Raw genomic sequence first — 23,191 nt, 5'->3', positions numbered from 1 at the left:
CCCGTCGTCGTCCTCGTCCTCGTCGCGTACCCGATCGATCGGGGGATCCCCCATCGCGACTGAGTTCGCGTCGTGGAATCGCCGGAGATCGCGAAAAAATCGACGAGTAACGATCCGTCCACGGTCGTCGACGAGCGGTGGGGCCAAACGGGGGACCGGGCGGGAGCCCGCCGGGCCCTCCTCCTCTTATCGATCTCGCGCGTCCCGACGTTCGACGTTTCGTCCGTCCGTCCGCGGCTCGTCGTGTTTTTCTACGAAATTTACACCGACGAACCGTGGGAAACGTTACGGGACGAGAGTAGTGTACACCGCTCCTCGAGCGGTCCGTGAGTACCCACGACGCGTTTAAGCGGACAAACAACCCGATACCTCGTCTTCTATTTATCGCTTACGTACTCGACCCTCGGGAGTACCATTTACCGACTACCGTGGTACACGCTCCGCCACGGATTTTTCCGTTCGCGCGTACACGAGGTATACTCGACCGTTATACCGCGTCGAACTGGCTGCCACGCTTTTCGTCCCTTTCGGATTTTCCTCGACCCTGTTTACCGCCGAGCGGAACCGGATTCGCGCGACTTCCAAACGATCGATCCACGGTTCTATTCAATTTACTTCTTTCGATCGACGTTCCTCGATATCTTTACGCGTTCGTTACAACATCGAAAATACCACATTTCCCCATCGAACGTATAACGCATTGCGTACGGCGCACGAGAGTTTCGAGCAATGTGCTCAAAAAATTTACCCATACGGACAAAGACTTCAACCTTCCCGCGTTCTTCCACGGTTACCGTGCGCTGAACCGTCAACCGGAAGAAAAATGTCCCGAAAGTAACGGAATCTCTGCTTTGCTCCAACTCCGGAGAATAGCGGAGCATCCGGTACCATTCGAGGGCTTTGACTAGGGAAAAACGGGACCGCGTTGATTCCGTGTGCACGGTCTCTCCGCGGTGTGTTCGTGTAGGGGAGGGGACGACGATCGATCTCGCTCGATGGGATCCCCGAAGACAAAGTCCCCTCGGGTACGGAGCAAAACTCTGGATCGCCTCGATGGCGGTATAGACGGCGAAAGAAGAACGTCGCGACGGCGTCGGCGACGCGACGGAGGGAACGAGCCTCGCCGGGACTCAACAGGTGGGTCGATCGGGAGCGGGACTAGGGGGAGAGAGAGAGAGAGCGAAAGAGAGCGAAAGAGAGCGAAAGAGAGCGCGAGAGAGAGGGCGGGAGAGTGGAACGGCCTAAGAGCATTCTTAAACGACTTTTCTCCGAGCGCAGCCGTACCGCGCTCGTATTTCATCTCGCGCGTATACGGCGTCGTTTATTTCTCACGTTCTCGAAGCTCGAGGGCTTCGGCTTCCTGACTTACGGTCCTTGAAATATCGCGCGCCAATTACCTCCTACCGGCGGGTAGGAGCGAATGTAGGCGCTCTCGGGCCGTCGAACCAGTTTCCTTAATTTCTCGCGTTTACCATTATCGCGAGGTCTCCGTGTGTCCCGGCGAGTCGCGACGTTCGCGATCGTAACGTATTTCGCTCACCTCGATTCCTCTCGCGGATCGATCTTACCGTTCGTCTATCGTTCCAGGTGCACGTTCGGTCCGTAGCTCGTGTACGCGACGGAAGCGATTCGAAACGAGGAGAGGTAGAGACCAACGACGACGACGACGACGACGACGCCCGTGAGCCCTTTCGAGCCCGACTCCTCACGGTCCAAGTTACAGGTTACAGGTGCACGGAGCCTGGGACCGGGCCACTCGTTAAACACGCCACGATGCACCTGCCGCGCGGCATCATTCATTGCCTTTATTTCTCTACCCTCCGCCGCACCCTTCGCCGCCGCCACCACCGCCACCGTCGACCCTTCTCCACTGTACACCCTTAGCCCTGCCTCTGTCCGTCGCTTTGCATTCTCCATTCTGCGTCCTGTACCCTCGGTCGTCCAACCTGTCTCCGCCATACTCCGAATCCCCGTGTTCGATTTGTCCTCTTTGGGAAACGATTCGCGCTTCCAATCCGAACCGTTCGCGTTTCTACACGGTGGGCTCCTCTCGGCCGTCTTCCATCCTCGAATCCGATACTCCGTGGCGTCTCCGTGGCGTCTCAGCGGCGTCTCCGCGTCGTGTCTCGTTGCCCGCCCGAGGATGGGTTATTTCGGATTGGCGGTCGTTTAACCGTGCCCGTCACCGAACGGGGAATTCGCGAGTCTTTCTTTCCCTTGGACGAGAGGGACCCGTGAAAACGATCTTCGAATCATTTCCAACGGAACCGACGGTGCCGCCGTGGCCCTCGTCGAATTATTTTTAACGCGCTGAAACCGTTCGACGACGCATCGAATGCTCCGCGACGACCGACTTTCCCGCGAAGCAACGATGTTTGCCGCACCTCGTCGTCGTGGTCTTCGTCGTCGTGGTCGTCGTCGTTGTCTCGAGCCTCGGATGGGACCGTAAGTACGGTGCCGGGAGATTCGTCTCGGTCGAGACCGCTAAGGCGTAGACGACTCGGACAGGTGTACGGGAAAATACGAATAGAGGTTTAGGGTATCGGTTACAAAGCTCGGCGAGCGGCCGACCCTTTATAGTCCCGGTCGCATCAGGACCGTATTGTTCGACGAGGAAAATTTACGAATGCCAAGCGTGCGGGTGGTGCGAGAGTACGCGAGCGTAACGAGTCCCCGGGCGCAGGTCTGATTTATGCGAGGCCGCAAGGAAAGAAACCCAGCCAGCCCCTCACCTGCCCGAGAGAATATCTTTTTGCTCGGGACTCTACCTACGTCCCTGCTAGGCACGTCCTCTTCTCGTCGAGCGGATTTTCTCGTCGAGAGTGTCGTCGACTCGATGTCCCGAGGAATCTTTCGTTCGTCTTCCTATCGACTCGTTACCGGCATCGAGACCGTCATCGTCCGCTCGATGTCGCTGAGAACGATCGACTCGATGTTGCGAAGAATCGTTTGCTCGAGAACAGTCGTCTCGACGTCGCTGGAAATCGTCGACTCGATGTCGCTGAGAACAGTCGACTCGATGTTGCGAATAATCATTGACTCGATGTCGCTGAGAACAGTCGACTCGATGTTGCGAGGAATCGTTGACTCGACGTCGACGAGAACAGTCGACTCGATGTTGCGAATAATCGTTGACTCGACATCGCTGAGAACAGTCGACTCGATGTTGCAAAGAATAGTTGACTCGATGTCGTCGAGAACAGTCGACTCGATGTTGCAAAGAATCGTTGACTCGATATCGTCGAGAACAGTCGACTCGATGTTACGAAGAATCGTCCACTGGTCCCTTTGACCCGTTTCGGTCGTTCGGGTGAAACGAGGGAACACCGCGCGAGATTCGTCGCTCGGAGGACGACCGCGCTTGTCAGGGACAAAACGTGTCCAGGTGCCCAGGGTGCTCGAGGTAATAATGGCGGTGTCCGAACGACGGTTCGATGACCCAGGTGGTAAAGGAATTGTATACGGTGTCACCGATACCCCAAATACGGCCGGCGGAGTCATTGTTCGCGGTGTAACCGATACCCTCTGGTTCCGAGAACAGACCGATCTTCTACCTGTATCTCTGTCCGCATAATTGCCCGGTCTTTGCGCACCTTGCCCTTTGTGTCGCGATTCGTCCGTCGGGTTGCACCCCACGAACGACGGACGGATTTCCTCGTACACCGAGACATCGTCTTGTCCCGATTCGTTTCGAACAGATTCGGGGAAAACTTATTTGCGTTGCCTTTGCGACCAACGAAGGAAAATAAACGAAGCTCCAGTCTAACGATGTTTATCCGACCTGGCAACTCGGTCGTTCCGACGTGACGTAGGACGAGGAAAGGACCCCGAGTGGTAGACTTTGATCGTACTTTTTGTCGGATAATGTTGCATAGATCCCTAACGATACGCGAAAGATATTGAGTAGAGTTGTATAGAAGGCACAAACGATTAAAAGTCGTTCGAGGTGACGTGGAACAAGGAAAGGACCTCGAGTGGTAGCGCGATACGCGCAAAGTATGGGGTAGAGTCGTATCGAAGGTACGAACGATTAAAAGTCTTTCGAGGTTTGCGAGTGCGAGGCGAAACGAACGAGTGGAAAGGGCATTTCGCCCCCGGGGAAATGTACGTAATGTCGTTGCAGGGTTTTGAAAGCAGCAGATGGGACGATAGGAAGTTTTCCAAACGATTGCTCGGTGTTTAGAAAACCCAACGTGTTCGTTCGCGAGAGGATCGCGCAAGATCGACCGGACTCGTCGAACCTGGAGGACCGTTTCTCCTCGCTGGTCGAGCTCGGTTCTACTCGCCGAGATTTCGGAGCAACCGATTCGCATCGTTCGCGTCGAATTCGCGGCTCGTAGCTGGGAAGAGACGGCGATCGAATTCGCGAGGCAGTCGCGCGTAAAATGTTGCCCTTATTGTTGCGACTATGAAACACGATACGACCGGCTGGCGCGGAGCGGGTATGGTACTGCGTTCTCGAATGCTTGCCAGCGCACGGGACGGAGCGAGACGGAGCGAACGTGCGCGAAACAGGGCGCGAGAGAGAAGGGTGCGAACGTGGGGAGGGCGAAGTTTGGTCTAAAGATTACGAGGCGCGACATCTGGCGCCACATGCACATTTAAAAGGAGCCGCGTACGTGTGATCGGACGATGGCTAAGAATCGCTCGCGACGTCCTCGCGAATACGCGTTCCCATTCTCGAGAGGAATCTCTCTCGTAAAGAGATCTCTGATACTTCGAGAACCGAAAGAATTCGACGGTGTCGCGAATTGCAACGGTAAACGAGCGACAGGTACGCGCGATATTTCGCGAAACGAGTCTCGAGTTCTAGAGACGATCGAGTCCGTTGCTCGTCCATCGAATCGCGCGCGAGTACGCTCGGACACGAGGGCACGAGCGCGTGCAACCGCGCGTAACCCGCGATACTCGGTCCATTTCTATTTCACCCGCGAAACACCTGGCGATAGAGCCGGTTACCCGAGCGAAACAAAGAATTAGCGACACCCGCGAGAGAGACGGGACGCACGTGCCCACACGGATTCTAACTGGAGAGATTTCGACCGGTTTCACCGATCCGAGCCACGATCTTACCGTTCGTAATCTCGATGAGATTGGGAAACGAGATCGAAAGCCCTCGATCGTGTATTATCGTTGCTACAAAGGTCGACGCGATAGATATACCCGGTAGCTATATTGACGCGTAGATGTAGAACTTGCTCACGCTGTACGTACGTGTTTCGATTTCTGCGTTGCGACGGGTGTTCGATTTTTGTCGATGTCAAGGATTTTCGAAAGGTAGATCCACGACACCGTCGAACGTGCAACCTTTCGCGCGATACTTTGATAGTTCGTTTCGTTTGCGTCTCTAGGTGGAAAATGTTATCGCGTCCCCCTTGCCCTCGTAGCAACCGCGACGATCGGTGTCTCGCGAAACAAGGACGCGTTGCGCGCCACGCGCCATGCGACGCACGACGTCGCGGCGCCGACGCCCAGCTGGCATTTTCGCCGAAAATTCTGGACGCGCGTCGGGCCCCTCGTCGAAACGGTCTCGCTTCGAAACGATCGTTTTTCTCCTCGCGTCGCCTTTTATCCGAGATCGGAGTGGCGAACTCCGTTTTTCGAACTTGACGATCACACGAAACGCGACACACGTTGAATAACGTTCGAAACTCGACCGAAGTAAAAGAGAACCTCGACGAGTGGACATTAATTCCGACGAAGATTTATTCCGATACCTCTTCGAGGCCTCAACGTTTCGGGAATCGATACGGATCCGGATTTGCTTCAGAGTTTCCCCAATCGGTGGCTTCGATCTCCGTCTTTGTAAATTAAATTCGGAGGGAAATTTACAAACATCTGCATATTCAAAATTCGAAGCAAATCCACCGAGGGGAAGTTCGTGAGAGGTTCGTTCGGGAACCGGTGGGACAGCGTCTACTCGCCAGGGTTGGAGAAAATCGGTGAAAGCCGAGGGAAAACGCATACTTACATCGACGCGATCAAAATGCGTTCCACGATTACGCCGCGCTCGAGTTGGCCGATTCCGTCCTCTGTGAGGTCGACGGAAAATTGACATTGCGTAGATCTATGTGGAAAATGTGATGCCTACTTGTCACAAGGACCATCTTGTTGTTTTCGACTACAGCTAATTCGGTGATCGATAAAGGAGGATCTGTCGGTCAGGGATCGGGAAAATCGGTGAAAATCGAGGGAAAGTACGATGTATCGAGGCGATCGAGACACGTTCCAAGGTTCTCCACGATTCTTCACGATTATCCACGCTCAATTTAGCCGGTTTCGTCCTCTGTGAAGTATACAGAAAATAGACAAACGATAATCGATCGCTACATACGTAGATCTATGTGGAAAACTTGACTTCTACTTATCACAAGGACGATCTTGTTGTTTTCGACTACAGCTCTTTCGATAATTGATAAAGGAGGGTCTGTCGATCAAGGATCGGGAAAATCGATGAAAATGGAATGAAAGTACGATGTATCGAGGCGATCGAGACGCATTCCACGATTCTCCACGCTCATTTTAGCCGGTTTCGTCCTCTCTAAAGTGTACAGTAAATAGACAAACGATAATCGATCGCTACATACGTAGATCTATGTGGAAAACTTGAATTCTACTTATCACAAGGACGATCTTGTTGTTTTTGACTACAACTCTTTCGATAATTGATAAAGGAGGGTCTGTCGATCAAGGATCGGGAAAATCGTTGAAAATTGAGGGAAAGTACGATGTATCGAGGCGATCGAGACGCGTTCTACAATTCTCCACTCTCGATTTGTCCGGTTTTGTTCTCTCTGAAGTGTACAGAAAATTGACAAACGATAATCGATCGCTACATACGTAGATCTATGTGGAAAATGTGACTTCTACTTATCACAAGAACGATCTTGTTGTTTTCGACTACAGCTCTTTCGATGATCGATAAAGGATCTGTCGGTCAAGGATCAGGAAAATCGGTGAAAATTGAGGGAAACTGCGATGGATAGAAGCAATCGAGACGCGTTCTACAATTCTCCACTCTCGATTTGTCCGGTTTTGTTCTCTCTGAAGTGTACAGAAAATTGACAAACGATAATCAATCGCTACATACGTAGATCTATGTGGGAAATGTGACTTCTACTTATCACAAGAACGATCTTGTTGTTTTCGACTACAGCTCTTTCGATGATCGATAAAGGATCTGTCGGTCAAGGATCGGGAAAATCGGTGAAAATGGAGGGAAAGTACGATGTATCGAGGCGATCGAGACGCGTTCCACGATTCCTGTACGCTCGATTTGGCCGGTTTCGTCTCCTTTTCCCGGCTTCCTCGGAACGTTCTAATTTCGTGCCGGACACGTGCCCGGATGGAAACAGATGTATACCTCTCGCGCGTCGTATAAATACATCGGTGCTCTACTCGCTCGGTGCTTGACTAACCGGCCGGCCCAGCCGAATATCCTCGTCAGGGACTCTGGTGCACGAGTCGACAGCCGTGCCTTCGAATCGATATAAAGTTACCGTCACGGCTGGCGCCAGCGTGACTGCGAGATTCCAGCGACTTGGATCGCGTCGTCGCGCTTTCTTTCGCGCATCGTTCTTCACGGTACGAACGCGCTCGAGACACTTGCTATCGACTGGAGAGAGCACCTTTCGAGAATCGGGACCTCTACTTTTCTCGCGTATCGCATCGTCGAACGGAAACACCACCGATCGCGCTGGGTTCATTTCAATTTCGACGATGTACAGCTGGACTGCTCGAAAAAGAACCCCGAGGGCGTGGTCCGACGCCGTGACGAGCGAGCGGTGGGGAGTCGAAGCGCAGTTCCGCGCGATTCCCCTACGAAGTACACGAATACCGGAACCTTGCATAACTCCTAAGTAATAGCCACCTGTGATCCGCCTATATCAATTTGGAAGCGGTAGCCTCCACCGGACAGGTGCACCTGTTTTCAGGTGCACCGAGAAATTAACCTTTCGAATTTAATCAGAATACGCGCGCACCGAAGAAGCGCGCATCGAGCGTCCGGTTCTCGAAGCGTTGCTTCGTGACCGTCAAAATTGAATTCTCCTCGTTTCGTAGATAACGCGGTAGCTCGAGAGTCGAACGAATTTTTTGTCCCTCTCGACTCTCGCTCTTAGATCGTAATCGTAAGTTTGTCGCGTGTTTGAACTTTTCCGAGCTGGAACGAGAAATTAATTTCCCGGTGGTCGAAGCGTTAATTGGACGCGTTAAATCCCGCGTACGGATTGAACGCGACGCAATAGTCGAGAGGTGCGTGCCACTCGAGAAGGGCAATGGATCCCGGACGCGGGCATACGATCGACCGAGTACACTCGTCGTAAAGTTTCCAAGAAACTTTACGCCTACGTACCGCGTTCGCGAGCTCGGGCTCGCACTCGCGGGCGCAAGAAAACCTGCCACGAGCGTCCCTCGTTTCGTTTTTCCTTCACTTCGGATCTCGTGACGAGCATCGACGTGCCCCGCGTTTCCGTTTCCAACCGCGCGCCGATGGAAAAACTCGCGCACGGTGGTTCCGGCTGCGAGCCGCGGTTGTTAGGCTTATCGCTCGCGTTTGAAAAAAGGGAAACGGAAGGGGGGTGGTAGACGGTATACCCGTTTACGGGCTCGAGGCGATTCATCGCTGCGCGTTAAAATCACGAAAACTCCGAACGGGGTGCAGGCAGCGTAACGCGAACCGCGGATGGTGTTTCCTGGGTGCAGGTGCACGGGCCCCGTAGACGCGCGTCGATGCATCCGAAGTCTTAATTAGTTTCGGGGCCCGAACGAGCTGGATCGCGTTCGCGCGATAAGTTTCGCGTTTTTGTTCCCGTGAGCGAATCGCGAACGGTAAGCGCTTTAAAATTGTGCACGTCGAGCGGGCAGGTGATGCCGAGAGAGCGCATCGACGCGACTAGGGAGTGTCAGGTGTTTGCGGCGCGTTCGTGAGCGCGCAGTACGTACCCCGATCGTGTAACGGGTGTCCCTAATTTCGCGAAATGAATTGTACCGGCACGGTTGCCGGGCATCGACGATCGTAATCGCGATCGAGGCTCACCCTCGTCCACGGTGACCACCCGTTGCGCGCACTGGAATCTCCCCTCGTTCCGCGAGGGGACCCCGCTAGGACCGAGTTCGCTTTTCGCGATTCGCGAGAGAAATATTCTCGTACCGCGTTAACGATCGAACGAGCGAGAGTTCGATTCCGTTGGTAGCTCGAGGAAAGCTGCGAGCTCGTGGAACCGAGAGCACGTTTCTTTTCGTCGAATCATTTGTCGGTCGTTGTGCAAGGGAAGTGGTCTCAATTCGCGACCATTAACGTCCTTATCCGCCGGGACGATCTCAACGAAGGGGCTGCTCGTCGCGTCAGGTGCAAATTTCGATAGAGGCTGAGCCAGCAACCGGCCGGCCGGCCGGCCGACCGGTCGTTCGAAGCGAGGAGGAAATTTCAAAGACGAGCGTTGCGACAGGTGGGACGAGAGAGTGTTGTACATCGACTCGCCGCGTCCGTCCCGCGCGGCCCGGGCCCCGTAAAACCGGAAGTTGCTCGAGCACGCGAGCATCGCCGTGGATCGACGTACACCGGCACGCGTCCTCGCCCCGTGAAATTGCCACGAATACTAATTCGACGGCCGGAACCGAACGGAACCGAACCAACGACGAAGCGCTCGCTCGCTCGCTCGCTCGCTCGCGTTTCGCGGATCGATCGTCGCTGGAAAATTGCGTGCGAAATCGAATCGCGCGCTCGCCTTCCACCGGATGTGGCTACGCTCCCGATCCGCCCGACCCCCGTAATGGTTACGGTATCGGAGCGCGTGTGCGAGCACGCACTCGCGCGTGCGAACACCGCTCGCTGGAACCTCGAGCCCCGGGGGCGAACCGTGACACCGATGCTTTAGCGTCGGCCACCGTGGAAACGCGTGAAAACGCGAACGAACCTTTACGATCCAATCGCGGACAGGATTCTCTCCGGTGGTAAACGTTTCGCGTTCGATTCACGAGGACGATTCAATCCGAATGTATTAACACGGTGTAGAGAGCTACAATCGAGAGACAAGGTTTGGAATTCTTTTTTAAAGAAATTGCATCGATTGACTCGCGAAAACGTTACGCCGGATTCGTGTCATTTATTCCGGTGGTAAAGATTGCTGGTTGCTCGTCTCGAGCTTGTTTCGCTACGATACGATCTTTCGCGACTCGTTTACCGTATTAGCGAGCGATTTCCCTCGCGACGAACTGGTCGCACGGGTTGCCTATCGTTGGGCGCAGCTCGGTCACCGACTGGCGCCCGTGGCGCGAGCTCGGGTAGCGAACACCGGAGAATGCCGATACTCGACGCGTCCCTCCCACTCTTTTTCTCTTTCTCTCTCTCGTGGATACCGAACGATCGAACGAGCGCGAGAGAAACGCGCGCGTTCGAGGTTGCTTCTGTCTCCTCGCTTGGGAGAAAACGGTTCGCGTGACGACGGCGTGTGCCCGCGGGGGCGTTCGTTCGTTCGTTCGTTCGTTCGTTCGTTCGTTCGGTCGCTCGATCCTCTCTCGAGTTCCCCGAATCGCGTGCGGAGCCGCGAACGCCGAGCGAAGACGTAGGTACCAGGAGGCGATTCCGAGGAAGTTGCCGCGGCAGCGGGCGGCAGTCGCTTTTACCACGCTCGCTCGAGAGCCACGGGGCGAGTACGGGGCGGAAGAGTGCGCGGCTTAAACGTGGGCGGATCGAGCAGCCAGTCGCCCCGGGTGTTTCTCACCCGCATACCTCGCATACGTGCCGCTCATCTTCGGCCCTTTTCTCTTTCCCCTTCGTTCCTTCCCCCCCGACCCTGACCCCGAACCCGAACTCAACTCCACCTTCACCACCGACTCGCTACCGCCTCCCGCTCGATTCCCTTCCCACCGCCGCGTTATTCCCTTTCCTCCCTTTGTTCCTCTGTGATCGCTTTCTCGGGATCCATTCCTACGGTTCGCCTTTTTTGCATATCTTCCTCCGCCCGCGGCTCTGCTTCTGCTTCTACGCTTACTCCTCCCTCCACTTTCAGCGGTGGTTCGCGTTCGCGTTCCTACTCGCCTGTCCTTTTCCCGTATAGTCCGTTGTCGCGAAACGCGATCCCGTATCGTTAGTCTCGACGCGTTCTCGCTCGAGTGCAAATTGCGCTTGCTCGCTCGTCGCGAAGCTCGCACGATTTCGTCCCGAATATCCCGGAATTGCCGGCGCATTCTTCCGAAATTACTGGCCGGTAGATTGCTCCAAGTTCGGGTTACGCACGATTCCGTTTCCAAATCGAAATCGAAGATGGAGAGAGAGAGAGAGAGAGAGAGAGAGAGAGAGAGAGATAGAGAGCGGGAGAGAGATGATGATGATGACGAAGAGAGAGCGAGAGGAAGGTAACAACGGCGATGGAAGCAGAAGACGGGTCGAACGTTGGGCCAGTATCGCCCCGAGGATGTTCCCATGAGTCGGGGGCGGCCAGGGCAGCAGTTCGCTGCGCTGAAAGTTGTTCTTTGGCCACTCGAGGGCATCGGCGTCCCTCGAGATCGGTGCGTGCAACCGGCCATTCTCGAGCGCGTTATTACGAGAATCCTTAATAATCCCCCTGAACCCGCTCTTCTTCGTGTTCCTGCGTTCCGCGCGGAACTACTGAGCCAATTGCTTCGAATAAATTGCGCAATTCATCGTCGCGACGGCCAGCCGATTTTCTACTCCGGTCTTTCGCGGTCGAGGCGTAGAAATTGCTAATTTTCATTTTAAATGTTCGGTACGCTGTTCTTGATAAAACGACGAAACAACTCGGTGGTTTTCGTTTTTAAATAAAACGGTAAAATTTACGAAACTGTCGCACTTTTTTTGCTCAACGACGGGGACTACCTTCCGAACATCGTGACAAAATTAGGGGGTAAATTAGTCCCGGCGTTCCCCCTCGTTAGTCGAACGAAAGGGAGTGGTCGTGCTAATTTCGTCGCATTCCTTGTCGAGAATCAAAATGCAACGGGGGACCGGCCGCCTCTTTCCCTCGGCGATTGTCGCGACGAAAGTCGAAGCAAACCGACCGACTCTGTCACGGTGGCGTCACGTGAAACGTTTCTCAAGCTACACGGCGTGAATTCGTAGGAAAACGTTTCGTTGTCGAAACATCTGCGACCGATGCGATCAGGATCGCATGTAGCCGAGCAATCGTGGCAGCTGGCGCGACGGTGGCAACGCGAACGTCGCTGCGACGTTCGGTGGGAAAGGTAGAGAGCTGAAACTCGCCGCTCACGTTCCATTTACTATTAGAGAAACGAGCACGAGTTCGACGCATCCGAGTGTTTTGGCTATCGAGCAGCGTGGAAAGATAGCCGTGGATTATCATGCATGTGCATGTTGACAAAAGAAGTTTAGCTTGTAAAGCTGATTAAACCTTAGTTAATCACAGCAAAGCAGGACAGCATTGGGTCGGAGGAGGCAGCGTGACGAGCGTTGACCAACTCGTTCTCGTGTTTCCTTGGTAAACGCTCGATCTAGCGGGCGGTCCCGCGCGGCAAATTCTCGTCGAGGTTACCTTCGTTGCTCGTCTACTCCCCGGTTCTCTTCGACATAGCGATTGAATTCGGTACTACAGTCCGCGAATTCCACGCATTCTACCCTTCCCACCTGACAAGTCGCCCGGCTTTCCGTCCAATCTCTTTCCCTCCGACCGGCGTTGATACGATCCCCGTGGTGGTTGGTCGGTTTCGACACGGGGCTTCTCTTCGCGTCATGTTTCCTGGATGTCCCGCGCGCACGCAACATCCACCGACGAGGACGTTGCGCCATTCGTCTTGACTCTCGTCTGCTTTCGCCGTTTTCCTTCGTTCCGTTACTCGTGTTTCTTTTCGCCTGGTCGAACGATGTCTTCGTTTCGAATGCTTTTAATTTAATCGCGACTACGTTTGTTTCTTCAAACCTTGTACTTATTGACTGAAAACCGCCGACTCGGTAAGCGTTTGTATACTTTCTTCTTCCAGATATTAACTCGAACGCCTGAACCTAACCTAATCTACTCTATACCGTTTTAAACAATTCTGTCCTTACGCATGGAATGCGTCACCGCTAAGTCGTAGTAGCGGTGAACGTTAAAAACGTATATATTCTCGGTAGAATATATATCGATTTGCAAGACCTTTTTGTTTACGTACAAGTGTAAATAAATATTTATACAATTATGGAAATATATATTCATTCTACTCGGGATACGTTTCAATAATTTCGATAAAATGTGGAAAGATTTTCGTATCGAGCGATAAGATTAGTTTAGAAGAGTTCAATTGCGAATTATTCAAATCCATCTGTCTGGCTCGACGGCTGAAACATTAAAACGATTGCGCACGCGACTCGGAGTGTCGACCAGCGATGCAAAATAGCTCTCGGTTTCTCCTTCTCGATCCCTTTGCGACGCGTTTTCTCTGGACCGCACTACCGAGAGACGTTTGTAACGTCAGAGAACAGAATGGAAGACATCGCCTGTCCGAAACTGAACTGTAAGGAGACGAGCAAACAGGCGGACTCGACGTGGAGCGAAGAAGAGAGGTGGAGGTAGACGCCTTCGGTGCGCAAACGCGCTTGGTTCTTCGTTCAGCTGTTCTCCTGGCACGTCGGTGGAGCGCCGCAGCGCCACGCGTCACGGCGAACATCACCGCAACGCGCGGCGCCCCTACGCCGGTCATCGCGACGCGGATGCGCCGTCGTGTGCTTTCTCCGCCTTCCATTCTCCATCCTGCGGTAGCCGGGCGGCGTCTCGCCTGTCTCGTTTCACCGGCCCTTATTACTATATACGCACGGTCTCACCTTGTCGCTGGTTCTTCCGATCGTTGCTATATCGATCACCGAAATTACGATAGATGAAAAAGAATAGTCGGGCAATGGTCCAACGATGTTACATAAAATTGAAACAGTAACGAGTAAGAAGGGACAGGCAGCTGGCACATACGAGATCCCGTTCGTGCAAGAGGTATTCGATTGTTGCGTTGATACGGACATAATTTGCTAAATTCAATGATAACTCGATGAGAAAGTTTATCGTTAACGATATTATCGGCTCTGGGTAAGTGAATTCAGCGACTGCAGATGGAATTATAAGTTGCCCCGTTCGTCAGGGCGCTGCTGATCAGCGATACGAACGATGTACAGCCGCAGTTTTAATAGGTTAGTGTCGTTGCTTCCGCACATCGTAGGTAAGACAGGAAAGAAAATTACTCTTTCATTTGGATAACGATCATTTATAAATTACGAACGCCGTTTCGCATCTGTACGAAAGAGGAACATTTTATAATACAGTTACAATTGTCTCGCTTTAAATTACCTAATGTTTTATTAACGTGGATATGGATACCTTTGTTATCGAAAGAAAAGATCAATGGTGCGTTTGCGATTGTTGCGTTAGGAAATAGTTTTGTCTTTCAAAGGTTCGGACTCTTCGCGATCGTGAGCACTTTCGACGTTTGCCCTCTTTTGGTCCTCCCCCTCTAGGGGATTGTTCCACTTCTGTAATTCTCCGGTGCCGAAAATTGCAAACGTAAGAGCCCCGAAACAATACGTGCACGCTAGGATCCAAAAGATGATGGTCCATTGGGCATAAGTCTGATTCTTGTATGTTATAGTGCCAACCATGCAGCTACTCAAGAAGCCGCCTAGAGAGCTGAACGTATTCGCCATGCCGAAAATAGTTCCGGAGAAGTTTGGCGCGATGTCCAAACCGTTTCCCAGATAACCCGCCGTCACGGCGCCGTTGATGGTCAGGGCGATGGTAAAGATCGCCACCGATGCTACGCGATCGCATCCCTGATAAGCTTGTACGATCATCAACAGTCCTGGGGTTATCACAGCTGCGAAATACGAGCAACAGAGCATGGAAAGGTTATCGTTGAAAGGCGGTCGTCTAAAATTTCCCGGGACAATGTATCCGAGGTATTTATTACATATATACATACCAATGGTGGTAAAAAGTTTTCGAATCGCCGTCACAGAGAGCTTCTTCTTTTTGAGCAGATAATCGGCCAGCGAGGACATTGCTACGGCAAAAATGTATTTGCCGAGGTAGGGCAACGAAGACAGCAATCCATTCTGTAGAGAAGTAACGGAGACGTATGAAATTTACTTCTCGACAACAAATATCATTTTAATACATTTGACTACATAAAAAGAATATTAGTTTAATATTTTGTATACGTTATTTAAATAAAATATGATAAATGTTTTTCATATGAGTTGGAATTTATTCTTAAAACCTAATAAAATATATTTCATAGATAATATTTTAATTCTTGAATCGATAACCTGTTTTAAACTATAAATATACATAACAAAGCGATACACTGAAATTTGTCTTTGTAACGCCAATCAAATTATTTCATAAATAATAGTTTGATGCTTGGTTTCGTAATCTACTCTCAAATTAATTATCATCAAGGATATGCAAGTTTGTATTTATTCATAAATATGGACAGTGTAGTCATCTAGCGGTGAACGAATCGAACTAATTTTTTATCTACGTTCAGCACCCTGGCGTCAAAACGCTCAAGCTTGTCGAGAAATAATTCCTACTTTTGATTTCTAGATGGCACCACGTAATAGTGTTACAGATTCCTATTCATTTTATTTTTTATTAAACATATAAACAGTTTTAAACATTTGAAACGTATACTATATTAACCAAAGCTCGTACTTGGACCTTTTTATGGTTAGTTTTGTTTAAAATCATATTTTCTTTTTTCAAAAAGGAAGTACCGTTGACAGAAATACGATATTAATTTCTCCACGCTAGACGATGCCATCAGTTTATGACTAACCAGGCTACGGAAAAAAAGAAAGTAAAATATTTGTCGGACTTAAATTTAATATTACGGTGCTTGCATTATTAATGTAAATGTATTATTAATAGTAATTATTATTAAGGATATGTCAAACCATTCTTGGAAAATAGAATTGGTGTTCCATCTAGCGGTGAACGAATAGAACTAATTTTGTATCAAAATCCCCCTGGCGTGAAAACACCCAAGTTTGTCGGGAAATAGTTTTTGTTTCCAATGTTAGATGACGCCACGCATCTATGACCAGTTAATTTTTTTAATTATTATTTAACATGGTTCTCGTGTTATTACACTTTCATTAATACACTTAAATTAACAATGAAACCATTATAATATTAAATTTAAGCCGAAAGAGTATATTACGTTCTTTTTTTCTATAGAGGGATTTGACATAAACTGGTGGCATCATCTAACACGAAGAACTCAATACCGTACTTCTCTCAACGGTACTTTCCTTTTTGTTAAAAAAAATAAGATTTTAAACAAACTTACTCGCGAAGCCGAGGCTCAAATCAGAACTCAGGTTAACGTAGCATACGCTCGAAACGTTGTAAAATTATCTACGTGTGTAATAAAGAATAAAATCGGTGAACAGAAATCTGTAACACTATTGTGTGGCGCTATCTAAAAGTCAAAAGTAGGAACTATTCCTCGACAAACTTGGGCGTTTTCACGCCAGGGTGATTTAGATACAAAATTAGTTCTATTCGTTCACCGCTAGATGGAACACCAATTCTATTTTCCAAGACAAATTCTATTTGTCAAATCCAAGAATGGTTTGACAAATCCTTAATAATAATTACTTTTAATAATACATTTACATTAATAATGCAAGCATCATCATATTAAATTTAAGTTCGACAAGTATTTTACTTTCTTTATTTTCGTAGCGTGGTTTGCCATAAATTGATGACATCGTCTAGCGTGGAGAAATTAATATCGTACTTCTTTCGACGATACTTTCTTTTTTGAAAAAAAAATAAGATTAATTATAAGAGGTTAATCATATAGAGGCCCAAGTACGAGCTTAGGTTAATATAGTATATATTAACCAACGCTTCAAACGTTTAAAACAATTTATATGTTTAATAAAAAATAAAATGAACAGGAATCTGTAACACTATTACGTGGTGCCATCTAGAAATCAAAAGTAGGAATTATTTCTCGACAAACTTGAGCGTTTTGACGCCAGGGTGCTGAACGTAGATAAAAAATTAGTTCGATTGAATGACCGGTAGATGGCTGTACCATTACCATTTGTTTTGTAAATAGATGAAAGATTATTACTCATTAAATATATATTATTGCATTTTTCGAACGAATTTCAGCATCTCCTCAGAATGTTAACGCATACATCGTTTCAAAAATTAGCCCCGAACCACGTAGCAATATTCAACGTATTTCTACTCGAACAATAGGTACACGAAGGCGTCGAGAAAACCCAACGATACGTATCGAATAAGTAATTATAAATCTTAAATGACGACTTCGATCGAACTTCAAAGCAAAGAAGAAGGGGACGTGTTCGACGTGCTGCAATCGCCTCGAGCGCGACGTATGAATGGACTTTGCGCGCACGTGTATTTTAGTACACGTTCAAGGCCAATGTCTTTAACAGGAACGTTTATGCACCAACCTGTTTAATGTTAAAGTTCAAGATGTATTTCATGTAGGTCGGCAGTTGATTGACAACGGTGAAATAACCGAACACGCTGCACGCGTGAGTCACTATGATTGCCCAAACTGGTGCCGAGAGCAAAATAGACTTCCAGGGGACGGGTAGTCGCTAGGATCGAAAACAAAAGGAAACGAAAACGATGCATTGATTATACCGGCCGATAACACCGACCGATCGAGGCTTCGTTCGTGTACCTTGATGGTGGTGGTCGAGCCGATCGCTTCCTCGATGTATCGACGTTCCTCGACGGAGATCCTCGGATGTTGAGCCGGCGAATCGTACACCAGCGGGATCCATGCGATGTTCCAGATGAGACCGATCGATCCGGTTACGTAGAAAACGGATTCCCATCCCCACGAGGCGATCAAGAATCCGCAAATCGGCATGGTTATCGCCGCACCGAGCGACGAAGCTGCAACAACGGGCGATCGATTCATCGGGAGTCATCAATTCGAAGGAAACGACTCGAGAGTGATCAATCTAGATCTCTGGCTCTTCTCTGAGCGATTTCTCGCGTCGTCTCGATATTACGTAGCAACCCCTCGTTAAAGCGTCGCATTCGTACCTCGATGAAACGTCAAAGTCTTCGAATGTACGTTTCAAGGAGGTGTGGCGATAAAGACACGTGACGTCTTACCCATCATGTTGGAGACGAACTTGCTGCGCTCGGTGGGTGGTATCCATCGGGCGGTCATGGGTTGCATGGCGGGCCAGGTAGCACCCTGTGTTTTCGAACCATGATTTCGGAGTCGTTTGATACTTTCGCGTGAACGAGCACGGCGCTAATCTCGACGAAAGGCGATACGAAGGGAAACGTACCAGCATGAATCCGAGAATCGTTCTCAAAGCGGCGACCATGATGTAACCGTACGTCGCGGCCACTGGGGTGAACAAGGTTATGACACTGGACACCAGCATGCTGTACCCGAACACCCTCTTCGGGCCCACGATCTCCGCGAGTCTACCGCCAGGCAGCTCCGTGCAGATGTAACCCCAAAAGAAGCTACCCAATATGAAGTTGACCTCGTATTCGTTCCAAGGATATCTCGTCTGGTGTATGTCTTCCTACGATAAGGTGGATTCGTTATCGCACGGGGCAGAAGGATTAGGCATGTGTCTCGTGAAGTCGATGGAACAGACATCTGGTAAAAATTTGGTAACAAGGTATTGTATATTTCCTAATCCTGGGAATCCCGCGCGACTCTCGGGAGCTCGAGGTTAGATCCGGGTTATCCCGCGCGACTCCTGACCTCCCTCGAGAGATCAAAGAGGTCTTTGGAAAATTCCCCTCGGGCTCTAACAATTTTTCTCGGAGCATCGACCTACACCTCTCACGAAAATTATTTCAACAATTCCCCGAAAGGATTACCCTGCGAGTGATTATCCCGAGCGTAACGGTGAGACGGAGAGAATAACATTCTTACGTTCGAAGTCTCTTTTTCGAGAATGCAAGATACTCTCGAGTACACTGTATCCCTAAGTTAGTCGCATTTAGGTGCACTCGCGCGAGAATCGTCCAGGTGGAGAATCGTCCTCGGACGAAAAAATGTTATTCTTTCTTCTCGACCGATTTTGCATTTACTCGAGCATTTACTCTCTAGAATTTTCCAATTTTTTATTCCGACCGAATAATTCGTTGGAATGATCTCCCGGTAGCAGCGGGGTTGGGTCTCGTCCCGTGTTTACGATACATTCGTTCCATCGACCGTAACCGTGGCGTACGTGTTTCGGCGACGGCGACGAGTCGTTCCCGTTAACGGCGTCGACGACGGTGACGATCGACGTCGATCCTCCGGTAATCGTGTCATTATCGAGCGTAGCGATCGAGCACTCGCTCGAGCCGCTCGGTCCACTGGTATGCGAGCTATGGTTAGCGGGTATCACCATCGACACGATCGCGATGGTCAGGTTCACGCGTAGCATGTAGTTCAGCATGAAGCCCAGGATCACCATGATGTTCAGGACTTGTCTGCACGTCAGCCATTCTGAAAGTGAAATCACGGTAACGCGACATTGCGAACGAGTACGATTCAATTTCTAAATCGTGCCCCGTTTTCTCATTCGTGCTACGAAATCGTCAACGTGCGTCTCGGTTGGTTCACCGGTTTCCACGTGTCGCGTAACGCGATCGCGTGTACGCGCACGCGCACGTTCGGATCACCGCGGCGGTAAACAATGTTTACGTAAGCGGTCTATCTTCGTCTTTGGTCGCTGGACGTACGATTTTTCGTCCCAACTTCCGCGCGAGACTCGCGTTCGCGCCGCGACGGAACTTTTACGAAACGCGAACACGGTTTCCACGGGCGATTATTAATAAACAACTTTAACCTTGTCGCTCGTTATCGGTTACGACCGCGTCAATGGGAGCAACTCGAAAGGTGAACGAGAGGACGTTTTCCACGACGAATCGACCGCGATTCGTCGCGCGTGATACCACCGGGCGTTACTAAAAGTGCTTCTTGGATATCCGTTCAGCTGCAACGATCGACAATCTTTCGGAAACATCGTTTCGCGTTGTTAGCAGAGATTTAATCGACGTTGGTACCACGATAACTCGATGAAATTTTTATTCGTTTAGAAATCCTCTTCACGGGGTAGAAGAAAAGCTTCAAGTGTGATTTATCGGGAAGAAGAGACGCATTTCGAGGAGAACGTTGTTCGCAGCGATAGATCTGTTCTCCTTGCAAGAATATGGAAAACGATCGCACGATCGTTCGTAATTGGTCGATACGTACCTGAATCGTTCGAGAACGCGTTCGATCGGTGACTTCGACGAGCGATACGAGCGACGACATGGTCCGTGGAGTTAGGCGACCAACGTTCCAACCCGAACGCGACCATACGATCGAATACGTTGCGTTCGTTGATGTAACGCAATTGGCCGGAAGGTCGAGCAGGTATTCGCGGGATTAAATATGCTTTATGTTACATTACGAAAGACGCGTGACGCATGATAGAATCGCGGAGAATCAATTACGACGATGCACTCGTAATCGACGAATCGCGGCAAGGGTGCGTACTCGTTCGTAGATATCGCCTCGAATCGACGACAGAGAGGCGTTTCGAGTCGAGTGATTTATCGTTGGTCGAGCGTGAAACTTGAAAAATATCGTTTTGCGTTGGAGTATCTATGCAGTTACGGTTTCGAAGTCTGCGCATCGTTGTCGATCTTTTTTCAACAAGCTCTACGCAAAACTTTAATCGTCAATATCGTACCTCTTCTGTTTCCTTCGGCGAGGAAATTCGAAACGATTGTTTTTCTTCTCGATTTTCTTAAATACGAGACGATAACTGTATTCCCAAGCAGGACCTTTTCCAGATAGAAGAACGTTCCTCTTAGGTTACCGGACTGATCGTAAGTACGGTTGAAACCATTTCTCTGAGAACTACGCGTTTCGAAACGAAACGTATCCGAATTTTGCGTTGTTCGAAGATTCGTTGATAAAGGAAATAAAACATTTAACGAAATTGAAACGCGAATCGATGCGCGCGCAGAGTATACGAAGTGTAAAGTTTACTCGTGATAGAAAAGAAATGACAATGTCTAGAAAACCATCGCGAACCAACGAAACGCGAGGTTGGTATCGACGGTTACGAGTCGATCGAGTGTCCCGCGGCTCATGGAACACGGAAGCGAGCACCGAGCGATTGCGTAGGGTCTTGATCACGCCATTCATTAGATTACGGAGTCCGCGAGTCAAGAGTTCTCGCTATCTAGAACGGATGTTCGTTGTCGAGAGACGGGGTGGCCGCGTGAAACCCTCGACGCGATCCATCGTCTTACCGAATTTAATTCTCGCCGACACCGATAAGAGGAAGACTACCGTCTCGTTACCTCGTACAGAGAGAGCAACAGATTTAGAACCTTCTTTCCGCTTTAAAGTTGCGCATTAATTTTATCGTTCCGCGCCATTTGTCGATTTCAATTCTCGCGCCTCACTCTCTTCGTTCCTTTTGCAATTCCCCCGATTTAGAAATCCTCTCTCGAGATAAAACACTAATCTTTTAATTACAGACAGATTTCGAACCTTCTTTCCGCTTAAAATTTGCGCACCAATTTAATCGTTCCGCGCGATTTGTCGATTTCAATTCTCTCGCGCCTCGTTCTCCAAATCTCCGACTTAGAAATCCGCTCTCGAGATAAAACACAAATCTTTTAATTGCAGCCAGATTTCGAACCTTCTTTCCGCTCAAAAGTAGCGCACAACGTAATCGTTCCGCGCGATTTGTCGATTTCAATTCTCGCGTCTCGCTCCCCTCGTCCTCCGGGCAATTCTCCGACTTAGAAATCCGCTCTCGAGATAAACCACTAATCTTTTAATTGCAGATAGATATCTCTCCTCGAGTTGCGCTCTGGTTCGTTATCGTGGCCGTTTCTTTCGAGTCGAATATTCATTAGCGCAGCGAGCGACAACTCGTTGATTTTCACGAGACGTCGAAGACCATCGGCCGCGAATCGTTCTTACGCGACTTTGAAAATTCATCGCGGGCGACCTTCACCTAGAACTCGCGTTCGCCGCTTCCTGGCCCGCTATTTATACGCGTTGGCGAGCGAGCGAGCTAGCGCACGTCGTCGTGGTCGTTGTGGTCGTAGTCGCGCCACGCGGTCGTTTCGAGCGTAACGCCGCGCGGTGGACCGGTGGAGCACGCGCGCGACCAACGACGCTTCGTCTCGAAAGCGACGCGCTGGCACGTAGCATCGCACGCGATTCGATCAGGGTCGGAGCGCTCGAAAATCGTCCGCACGCACCTCTTTATCGAGCGTAGGACGCGCTTCCGTGAACTGTGAACCGTGCGCGATAATTTCCACTTTTAACAACTGCTGCCCTCCTCGAGAGCGAGGTTGAATCGAAAGCCGAGCAAAGTCCTGTTCGATTCGGCGCGCGTGAAAACAGCGCACTCGCGCGCTTGGACGTTCGAGAACGAGGGTCAAGAAGGGGGTTGTCGATCGAAGGAAAAGCGGAAGGCGATCTCTTACCTCGTTCGTTCCGATCGGTCGCCATCCTCGAGGATCCGGAGAGAGAGAGGGTGGTTGGCTCGTTGGAACCCCTTGGCGAACAATCGACTCGCGCGAACGATCGACCGGCGAGGAGAGAAAGAGCGTCGCGAACGTTTCGGGGAGGAGTCACGGGTAGAACGAGTCTCGATTACCGTCGAGAATCGACGAGAATCGGCTCGTCTATCGTCACTGCGAAATGTTACTCTCGGTCCAAGATCGCCACCGCGTACGAATCGTGGCGCGATGCTGGCAACTGTCCGCTCCAACTGCGCGACGAAGCTCGCAGTGCCAACGGCTTGCCGCCCGATTACGACAGCGCCGATTACCTCGACGTACTACCGAGCGGCTACTCGTAACCACGCGTCCACCGTCGCCTCGTGTCGGTGTTCCTATTTGCTAGCCGCGGGCTGTAGTGGTAACGCGTGTTCTCTTCTCTTTCACGATCACCCACGCAACGCTCGAACGCTACCGCGAACACCGTATGCACACCGTCGCACCGTTTTCTTCTGCGTAGCGAAGCGGTCGTCGTAGCGTTTCGTCGCTCGAGACCGAGAAAACGCACCGCGACGCGTACCACGATAGAACGTGCGCATCGAACGTGCGTGTCGCTCGCGTCCCCGTTTACTTCTAGACCAGTAGGGAAGCCCTGCTTCGGCGAACCACCGTGGGACTCGTACGAGGTACCGCACGAACCTTGGGCCCTCCTAGGTACCGTT

The 23,191-nt window shown here is 50.5% G+C and overlaps 1 protein-coding gene across 2 annotated transcripts; it reads right to left on the bottom strand.

The window, feature by feature from the left end:
• Positions 1 to 14,227: 14,227 nt before the first annotated feature.
• LOC143143685 (putative inorganic phosphate cotransporter) lies at positions 14,228 to 22,790 on the bottom strand. 2 transcript variants are annotated; one of them, XM_076305246.1, is made up of 8 exons: positions 22,455 to 22,790; positions 19,199 to 19,461; positions 18,296 to 18,541; positions 18,114 to 18,198; positions 17,671 to 17,888; positions 17,435 to 17,584; positions 14,920 to 15,052; positions 14,228 to 14,814 (listed from the first exon to the last, which is right to left on the bottom strand). In XM_076305246.1, exons 1-8 carry the CDS (start codon positions 22,477 to 22,479, stop codon positions 14,369 to 14,371), a joined length of 1,566 nt encoding a protein of 521 aa, XP_076161361.1. In that variant the 5' UTR covers positions 22,480 to 22,790; the 3' UTR covers positions 14,228 to 14,368. The 2 variants fall into 2 exon arrangements, with proteins under 2 accessions (XP_076161361.1, XP_076161360.1); XM_076305245.1 differs by lacking the exon at positions 22,455 to 22,790 and adding an exon at positions 20,212 to 21,966.
• Between the last annotated feature and the right edge of the window lie 401 nt (positions 22,791 to 23,191).

This window comes from Ptiloglossa arizonensis, chromosome 2, assembly GCF_051014685.1.
Source record: "Ptiloglossa arizonensis isolate GNS036 chromosome 2, iyPtiAriz1_principal, whole genome shotgun sequence".
Taxonomy (NCBI): domain Eukaryota; kingdom Metazoa; phylum Arthropoda; class Insecta; order Hymenoptera; family Colletidae; genus Ptiloglossa; species Ptiloglossa arizonensis.
Note: the sequence above shows the minus strand (reverse complement) of the source record. Positions and strands in the feature narration are given on the sequence as shown.